Here is a 10,144-nt window from a genome sequence, read left to right on the forward strand (position 1 = left end):
AGACAGGCAGACAGATAGACAGACAGGCAGGCAGACAGACAGACAGGCAGACAAGCAGACAGACAGACAGACAGGCAGACAGACAGGCAGACAAGCAGACAGACAGACAGACAGGCAGGCAGGCAGACAGACAGGCAGACAAGCAGACAGACAGACAGACAGGCAGACAGGCAGACAGATAGACAGGCAGGCAGACACACAGACAGACAGACAGGCAGGCAGACACAGACAGACAGACAGGCAGGCAGACACAGACAGACAGGCAGACAGGCAGACAGACAGACAGACAGACAGACAGACAGGCAGGCAGACAGACAGACAGACAGACAGACAGGCAGGCAGGCAGGCAGGCAGGCAGGCAGGCAGACAGACAGACAGACAGGCAGGCAGACAGACAAGCAGACAGACAGACAGGCAGACAGGCAGACAGACAGACAGAGAGACAGACAGGCAGACAAGCAGACAGACAGACAGACAGACAGACAGGCAGACAAGCAGACAGACAGACAGACAGACAGAGAGACAGGCAGACAGACAGACAGAGAGACAGGCAGACAGACAGACAGGCAGACAGGCAGACAGGCAGGCAGACAGACAGACAGGCAGACAGACAGGCAGACAGACAGACAGAGAGACAGGCAGACAGACAGACAGGCAGACAGGCAGACAGGCAGACAGACAGGCAGCGTACCTTCTGCAGACTGGTGGGGTTCAGCTGCGTCTTGTCGATGATCTTGATGGCGACCTGCAGGAGGAGGCGACAGAAACATGCTGACGATCACATGAAAGTGCAGGTCGGCTTTTACTGCTCGTCTGTGTTGGAGGTTTCTATCAGGAGCTGGTGGCGGAGCAGCTGTAACCAGGTGACTGAGACATGTGAGTGCTGCTCAGACCTTTATCTAACTAATGTTATTACAGCAACCGGTCACTAAACATCTGTCATGTACTGATTTTTAAGCATGGCAAAGAAAGTTGTGATACAGATTGAACTAAAGAGCAAATCAAGAGTGTTTTACAGGAAACACTGAGTCAGCAGGAAGAAGGTTTGACTGGACTCGAGTCCAGAAGCTGATTTAAAGATGATCAATGAGTTTAAAATGGAGCGCAGCACGAACATGAAGAGGTGGAAACCTCCTCCACAGGCCGACGTCTCCAGAGAGAAACACAGCTGCTGATTGGACGGCTCCTCTCAGAAAACTAATCCTAAAATAAGTGGAAATCGTCACACACACACACACACACACACACTGTGTTTGATCCTCCGACCAATCAGCTCTCAGCTGCTGACGTACGCAGCATCAATAATTCATCGTGAAGCCGCTGCGAGTCGTAACGTCTCCAGCAGGTTCAACCCGCCTGAGGAGATCACAGAGTCTCAGGAAAGTCACGTGACGTCTTCAAACAGCAGCTGGAGACGACTGAACATATCAATCTGGACATGTGTCATTCATCATGCGACAGTTCGCTCAGGTTATTGACTTCGCTCCAAACAACATGTTCACATTTTAATAATCACGGTCACACATGAAGACAAGTTAAACCTCACGCTGGGACGGACTCCAGTGACAGCGACTCTAGTAATCCCAGAAGGTACACTGTCTCTGTCCCTGTCTCTGTCTCTGTCTCTGTCTCTGTCCCTGTCTCTGTCCCTGTCTCTGTCTCTTCACCTCACACTGTCTCTGTCTCTGTCTCTGTCTCTTCACCTCACACTGTCTCTGTCACTGTCTCTGTCTCTGTCACTGTCTCTGTCTCTGACACTGTCTCTGTCCCTGTCTCTGTCCCTGTCTCTGTCCCTGTCTCTGTCTCTGTCACTGTCTCTGTCACTGTCTCTGTCTCTTCACCTCACACTGTCTCTGTCTCTGTCTCTGTCTCTGTCACTGTCTCTGTCACTGTCTCTGTCTCTGTCACTGTCTCTTCACCTCACACTGTCTCTGTCCCTGTCTCTGTCTCTGTCACTGTCACTGTCTCTGTCTCTGTCACTGTCTCTTCACCTCACACTGTCTCTGTCACTGTCTCTGTCTCTGTCTCTGTCTCTTCACCTCACACTGTCTCTGTCTCTGTCTCTGTCCCTGTCTCTGTCACTGTCCCTGTCTCTGTCTCTGTCCCTGTCTCTGTCACTGTCACTGTCTCTGTCACTGTCTCTGTCTCTTCACCTCACACTGTCTCTGTCTCTGTCTCTGTCTCTGTCACTGTCTCTGTCACTGTCTCTGTCACTGTCTCTGTCTCTGTCACTGTCTCTTCACCTCACACTGTCTCTGTCCCTGTCTCTGTCTCTGTCACTGTCACTGTCTCTTCACCTCACACTGTCTCTGTCACTGTCTCTGTCTCTGTCTCTGTCTCTTCACCTCACACTGTCTCTGTCTCTGTCTCTGTCCCTGTCTCTGTCACTGTCCCTGTCTCTGTCTCTGTCCCTGTCTCTGTCACTGTCACTGTCTCTGTCCCTGTCTCTGTCTCTTCACCTCACACTGTCTCTGTCTCTGTCTCTGTCTCTTCACCTCACACTGTCTCTGTCACTGTCTCTGTCTCTGTCACTGTCTCTGTCTCTGACACTGTCTCTTCACCTCACACTGTCTCTGACACTGTCTCTGTCACTGTCTCTGTCTCTGTCTCTTCACCTCACACTGTCTCTGACACTGTCTCTGTCACTGTCTCTGTCTCTGTCACTGTCTCTGTCTCTGACACTGTCTCTTCACCTCACACTGTCTCTGTCACTGTCTCTGTCACTGTCTCTGTCTCTGTCTCTGTCTCTTCACCTCCTGGTCTACCAGTTACAGTCACCTGTGTGGGAGTTACACTCTGCGTGCTGTTCTCACCTCTCGGCCGGTCAGTGTGTGTCTGGCCAGTTTGACTTTGGCAAAGTTGCCCTTGCCGATAGTTTTCAGCAGGCGGTAGTTGCCGACGTGCGGCTGTTCGTCTGCGGCGGAGGCCACGGAGCTGCGACACGGCGGCAGACTGTGGCGGCTCGATGATTTGGTGGGTGGAACTGGCGGCTCGGGGAGGCCGTCTGTGGTCTTTGGCTGAAAGAGACAGAAACAGATTCATAATGAACATGTTGATGATCTCTAGTCACACTGAGCTGCACGACACACTGCAGGGCTGAACAGTCTTCAGTGTCGCTGTGTCGTTTCCCGCTCTGACACTGGTCAGTAAACCGATGCTACAGCAGCAGCTACGCTAACCTCTCGGTCGTCACACCTCCAGGCTTGTTTATTTATTTACCTGCGGAGGCTTTCTGCACCTCGATGACTTACGCTGACTTTCAGTTGTCTCACAGGCCTGAAACCAGCGTGAACTCACATACTTTACATCGAATGAAACTTAGACTCTCTTCATGCCAGCACATCCCGTCATCCTATGATGGGACATCTTGTGTGGACAACATTAGGCAGATTTCAGACCTGGATATGGGTCAACTCCGTCTCTACAGCTCACTGATGAACTGAAACCAGGACGACAGTAACAAAGTGTATTATGTGCTGCTGGCCGGCGGCCGTCAGAGGAACTGGAGCTGATAGAAACCAGTCCGACAGCGTCTGAACCAGCTGGAGGAGTCGACACTGAGGAGACAAACACCTCTACTGTTACACCGTGACATCACAACGCACCGCTGCTGACACTCAACACCGACTGAGCAACAGTCAGTTACAGTAGATCACATTCAGATCGAGGCAAGCGAGTCAAGGCCCAACTCACGTCTTCCTGGGCAAGACGAGTCTTTAGTTGAAACGTCCTCCCGACTCTCGTCACCCGACCTCTGCTGCGGCCCGGTTTATGTTGTGATCAAACTGAACTGTTAAAATGGTGGAAACTAAAAAGCTTTGCCGGCTTCATCTGTTTTGAACTCTCCGGCTCTCCGTCCCCTCAAAGCTCGGCTCTGTTCAGACGGCTCGCTCTCAGCCGGCGGCACTAATCTGTGAGTCGGAGTTGCTGCTGTGAGCGAATCCACTGATCCAATGAAACCATTTTAACTGAACCAATCGACAAATGCAGCAGATGTGGTCACAGATTAGCAGACACTTTGTTTCCTGCGGTCTGTTTTCATGACTGCTGTCTAAATGTGGCCAGTTCCTCCTCAGGAAGAACGCAGCGGCAGTTTAAAACAGGAACTGCTTTTTATTTATGCTTCAGTTTACAGATTGCAGCAGCTGCAGAGCTCCTCCTCGGGTTCGTTGGTCCAGCAGGGCCCGATGACACCACAGCTTGCTATCGGTGCTGTGATTAAAAGTAGTTTCTTTTCTGTCCTTGAGCAGCTGATTTAGAGACCACAGAGATCTGAAGTGAAACCAGGACTTCACGTTAACATGTCCAACAACAACAATCACCAGAACGCTACAAACTTTCCAGAACAGATCACCTGACACTCACGTCAGCAGTGACGGGTCAGATGTGGGGAATCACTTTGTTTCACTTGTCACTTTTCATTCATCATCACTGTGTCGATCATCTGCACCACCTGACTTTAGATGTTGAGTTGAGGCGTCACTGAGGCTGGTCGAGTGATGAGCCCTAATAATCAGGCGCAGCACAATATTCTCTCTCTGGGCTGCTTCTCCACATCCCGGTGTCTCTGTGAGGACCCTGTAATCAGCCCCCTTTATCCACCCAATGCTAACACCACTGTACATAACGGACAGAGAGGAGCGTGGACGACCGAGTGGCTGATATCATGGAAGTGAGAAACTCTACAGGCCGAGCTGCTGTCTGCTGGAAGCAGAGACGTACGGGACTAGTTTTTACTTCTCAGGTGAACTGTTCCTTTAACATGAACACAGCTCTTCTGTCCGACCTCCACACGGCTCATTTAACTCTGCAGGAATCATCTGCTTGATTTTATTTTAGATTTTCGGTTCGTGTGCTGGCTCTTCTGTGGCTGATGGATCGTCATCGTCTCGACGAGCAGCTAATGTTCGCTGCGTATTCATCAGACCGCTCGTGTCTCGTTCACCGCAACGCTGGAAAGAACTACATGGGAAGTGTTGTTTCTGTTGTGTGCTGACACAATGAGAGAACGAGCAGAGTGTCCCGTCTCCAACCCGTCAGAGGAAAACAGCCGTGTTCTCGGTTCTGTGACGGCGCACTTGTCATTTAAAAGTTTTCTCAGCTTCAGGTTCAGGAGCAAACGGTGATAATGAGTTCTTCACAAACGCCACAAAATCAGAAACATGGTTTTCTCTGGACAGGAACTCTGTACGCTGTTTGGGCCAAATGTACTGAAAACAGATGGATAATATCATAAATACATGTACTATCATATACTGTGACGCGACGCATGAGGTGATCTTCAGGATAAATTCTGTGTTTGACAACAAAGACGACCCCTTGTGATTAAAACTAGCATTAATTAGCCACTATGCTAACCAGGATGAGTCAGGAGGATCGTTATCCTGCCAGTCTTTGACCCAACCCCCAACACACACACACACACACACACACACACACACACACACACACACACACACACACACACACACACACACACACACACACACACCAGGAGGTCAGAGGTCAGAGGTCAGGGGGTGGTTGGGACTGGGGTGGTGCTGGAATCCCATAGTAATCCTATGTGTTGCCATGGTGACGGAGAAAGCGTCCAGCAGTTGATTTCACAGCGATTGGTCTTCGTGTCTGTGCAGAGCCGAGCTTCACTCTCACTGTGATGGACTGCACACGACACAGTGGCCGGGGTCAAAGGTCACACCAGCAGAGGGGGGGCAGGTCGTCCTGTCTTTAGATGTGACTCCTGGAAGACTGAGAGTTAAACACATCTCCTGATATCACCAGCTGCAGTGTATTCTGGGAAGAATCGATAGTATACAGACAGCAGGAGCCGGCTGAGCGTCTGACAGAGGTCAAAGACTCAGACGGAGGACGTGAAGACACGAGGGACGAGTTTATTCAGTTACACTGTGAAGAAGAGCTTAAACAGGCTCGTTTATGAAGCAGGTTCTGACGTGGTGTCATTCAAAACCTTCTCAGATGAACCGGGTTCCTACACCTGAGTCAGAGTCAAACTCACTGATCCACCTTCTCAGTTCTGATCTGGTTCTGGTTCAGGTTCGGGTTCAGGTTCAGACGCTGAGTTCTTTTAATCATTACTGTTGTTCTTGTCTGCATTATGTGTACGATTGATGTACAATGAAGCTGTAGTAAACCACACAGAGCCTTTTACCTACACTAGAATGGCACTCAGTAGAGTGTATACCTTCACCAAGGCCCATCAGTCCCCTTTTGCACTCACTCATAGACACCAATCACCTCAAAGCACCTGATTTTTATTCCTGAGAAATGAACCAAAATATAGAAAAAATGTTGTATCTGAAATGTTCAGGATCCATCCCTTTATCTCCCTTAAACCAACCAACCAACCAACCCACCAACCAACCAACCCACCAACCGACCAACCAACAGACCCATCAACCAACCAACCAACCAACCAACCAACAGACCCATCAACCAACCAACCAACCAACCAACCAACAGACCCATCAACCAACCAACCAACCAACCAACCAACCAACAGACCCATCAACCAACCAACCAACCAACAGACCCATCAACCAACCAACCAACCAACCAACCAACCAACCAACCAACAGACCCATCAACCAACCAACCAACCAACTAACCAACAGACCCATCAACCAACCCACCAACCCATCAACCAACCAACCAACCAACTAACTAACAGACCCATCAACCAACCAACCCATCAACCAACCAACCAACCAACCAACCCACCAACCAACAGACCCATCAACCAACCAACCAACAGACCCATCAACCAACCAACCAACCAACCAACAGACCCATCAACCAACCAACCAACAGACCCATCAACCAACCAACCAACCAACCAACCAAGCAACCAACCAACAGACCCATCAACCAACCAACCAACAGACCAACCAACAGACCCATCAACCAACCAACCAACCAACCAACCAACCAACCAACAGACCCATCAACCAACCAACCAACCAACCAACCAACCAACCAACCAACAGACCCATCAACCAACCAACCAACCAACCAACCAACCAACCAACAGACCCACCAACCAACCAACAGACCCATCAACCAACCAACCAACCAACCCACCAACCAACTGATCTGATCTGATTTTATTCTGACAGTATAAACACACATGTAGATATATGGACCAGATACTTTTACTTGTACTTTTGATGTTTAAGTACATTTAATATCAAATACTTTAAGACTTTTACTCGAGTACTATTGATATGGGTGACTTTTACTTTTACTATATTTTAAAACCATGTCTTTACTTTTACTGGAGGATGACTGAGTTTGTGTTTGTTTGTTTCTGAGTTGGTGTCGTACTTATCTTTTGTTAATTATTTATTTAAAGGGGCACTGTGAAGTTCTGGAGAAGAAACTCAGACGTTTTATATTTTATTATTATATTTGTATATCTTTACGATATTAATGAGGTAATCACACAAACTGTCTCCGTCAGTGAATAAACAAGCTGCTCTCAGAGGAAACACTGTTTGAAGCTAGAAAGGTGGCAGGGTCCGCCACATATAAACAAAGTAAAACAGTATAGATTGTGTTGTCCTTTAGGGTCAGTCTGTTTATTCAGTCATGAAAAAAAGAGAGTTTGTTTATTTGGTTTGTTTCTCTGCTCATTAACATTTATTCAACTAAACTACAGACTGCTCCTTTAATCTACAGACTGCTCCTTTAAACTACAGACTGCTCCTTTAATCTACAGACTGCTCCTTTAAACTACAGACTGCTCCTTTAACTATTGTAACTCCTTTCAAAATAAAACGCAGCCTCGGTTGATGTCACTTCAGGATCAATATATTTGAGTAATAATCATTGAAACTAATCAAACAGGATCGATAATAAAAGTCGCGAGCGTGCTTCCAGAATAGAAACAACTCCCTGACTCACACACTCGGTCATCAATAATCGATAATCGGAGCCGGATCTACCTGTTCGGACTCTCTCTCGCTCACCGGGGTCAGAGGCATCCTGCCGGACATCTTCCTGCTCTCCTCCGCGGCGTTCTGCTCGCTTCAGTCCGGAACAAGCATCTCCTCCGCCGGCTGCTCTACAGCATCTCTCGCCGGGAACCAGGCCACCTCAGCGGGGCTCAGCTGGGAGGCTCCGCCGGCCGGACGGAGAGGGAGGCCGGGGCGGCGGCTACAGGAAGGCCCGGTGTTTGCGTCGGTGCGGGAGAGAGCCCCGCATGGAGACAAAGAGCGAGAAATAGAGAGAGGAAGAGGAAGAGGAAGAGGAGGAAGACGAGGAGGAGGAAGAGGACAGCAGAGGTGTGAAAGTAAAAAGCTTTCCAGCAGCTTCCGGTGGTTTATCAGGTCAAACAGCAGCACTGCGGAGCGAGGACAAACTGTGACGTCAGAGCAGAGCTCCTCCTCCCCGGCATCCTCATCTTCATCATCGTCATCCTAAAAATATCCCAGCATCCTCCTCAGCTGCTTCCACCCGGAAGTCTTTTATTTTGTTACATCTGCGTGTACTCAAAGATTTCAAAGTAAAAGTACAACATGTACTCAAGGATTTCAAAGTAAAAGTACAACATGTACTCAAGGATTTCAAAGTAAAAGTACAACATGTACTCAAGGTTTTCAAAGTAAAAGTACAATCAGAATCAGAAATGCTTTATCATCCCCTCGGGGAAGTTGTTTGTGTAACAGTTGCTCCCATTCAAAGTTCAGAATATGCAGAAATAATAATAGTAGTATAAATCTAAGTAAATATAGTAATAATAATAATTAAAAAAACAATATATTAAATAACAAGCTGAAAAGTAGTAAATCATAAAAACAAACAGGAGTGACCGCAACAGGCTGGAACATGTACTCAAGGATTTCAAGGTAAAAGTATAATCAGGAACGTGTACTCAAGGTTTTTAAAGTAAAAGTACAACGTGTACTCAAAGATTTCAAAATAAAAGTAATCAATTCTACACAACAGAGTCAACACTCAGGTCGTCTGTCCTCCAGAGTTGGAGTGTACCTGGATCACAGAGCAGGTATTCTGTCCTTCTACACGTCTCTGACATCATGACTCTCCTCCACAGAGTCCAGACCACATTCACTCAGATCATGAAAATACTGAGTTCATTAAAGTCAAATAGACAGAAGTCCTTTCAGAGGAAACTCTGCAGGTGACAACATTACTTCACGTTCTGTCAGACGAGTGGGAGAACAGTCCAACATACACATTTCTGTTCTGGATGTTTATGTAAATGAGTGCGTATTTAATTAGATCGCCTCATTTACATATTAAAAGGTCCACAAGTTGATTTTTGAGTCTCACTGATGCTTTTGGATTGAAGGTCAGTCAGTCTTCATCCTGACGAGACTCAGACATCAACTTTCGTACAAAGTGTACGACCTTTGATTGTCTTAATGTGAGTAAAGACCCACGGAGGTGTCGTGGTGGTGTCTGGGTTTTAAACCATTTTGTTCTGTGCTCAGACTGAGCAGAAGTCTCCTCTTCACACCAAACTGCAGTTTATATGGTCTGTAGTCTGAAGGTTTTACCGACGGAGGCGCTTCATTCACAGCCGGACTTATACAACATTTTGTTAATGAAAACACAGAGAAAGATTCTTTAATGTGTGTCGACAGATAAAAAGAGAAATCTGAAGTTGATTTGAAACAACACCTGACTTCATCCAGCGCTCACACTTCTGTTGAAATCATGAAGACATTGTTTTTATGAGACGAGTGTGTACACATTTCAAAATGGACTCTGACCTGAACTCAGTTTCCCAGAATTCCCCAGTCTTCACACCTGGGTGCAAATTCAGCTTTGAGCTACTATTGGTCAGGAGGACAGACCTCCTCTGACCAGACAGCCACGACTCCAGCTCCTTTCCAGCAGGTCCAGCGACCATCGGCCATCTTGTTTGTAGTCTTCCTTTGTCAATGCCGTGTGGAGTGGTACTTTGAACCCTAGCCACCATTTTCTTATCCCTGATAATCATTAATCATTATTGATGGCAAATTTAACCCAGATTCCCTGTTAATGCTGCATGAAGCACTGCAGGAAACACGTGAATATTTAAAATGAGTGTTTGAGGAACAAACTGAGGAAGTTTGATCTGTTAGTTGAAGTGTCGTGTCTCCTCGGGACCGCGGGTTCAGTT

General features: G+C 47.6%; 1 protein-coding gene across 2 annotated transcripts in view; it reads right to left on the bottom strand.

The window, feature by feature from the left end:
* Positions 1-8,420, bottom strand: part of mark1 (MAP/microtubule affinity-regulating kinase 1) — a 22,221-nt gene extending 13,801 nt beyond the window's left edge. Inside the window, exons 1-3 of one of the 2 annotated variants that reach the window (XM_084367536.1) lie at positions 7,986-8,420; positions 2,814-3,017; positions 692-745 (exon numbers count right to left, since the gene is read on the bottom strand). In XM_084367536.1, coding sequence (XP_084223662.1) covers positions 692-745; positions 2,814-3,017; positions 7,986-8,012 — 285 coding nt within the window. In that variant the 5' untranslated portion in view covers positions 8,013-8,420. Of the gene's footprint in view, positions 1-691; positions 746-2,813; positions 3,018-7,961 lie in introns of both variants that reach the window. The other variant, XM_084367535.1, reaches the window with a different exon arrangement.
* Between the last annotated feature and the right edge of the window lie 1,724 nt (positions 8,421-10,144).

This window comes from Pagrus pagrus, assembly GCF_965226575.1.
Source record: "Pagrus pagrus genome assembly, chromosome: 2".
NCBI classification, from domain to species: Eukaryota; Metazoa; Chordata; class Actinopteri; order Spariformes; family Sparidae; genus Pagrus; species Pagrus pagrus.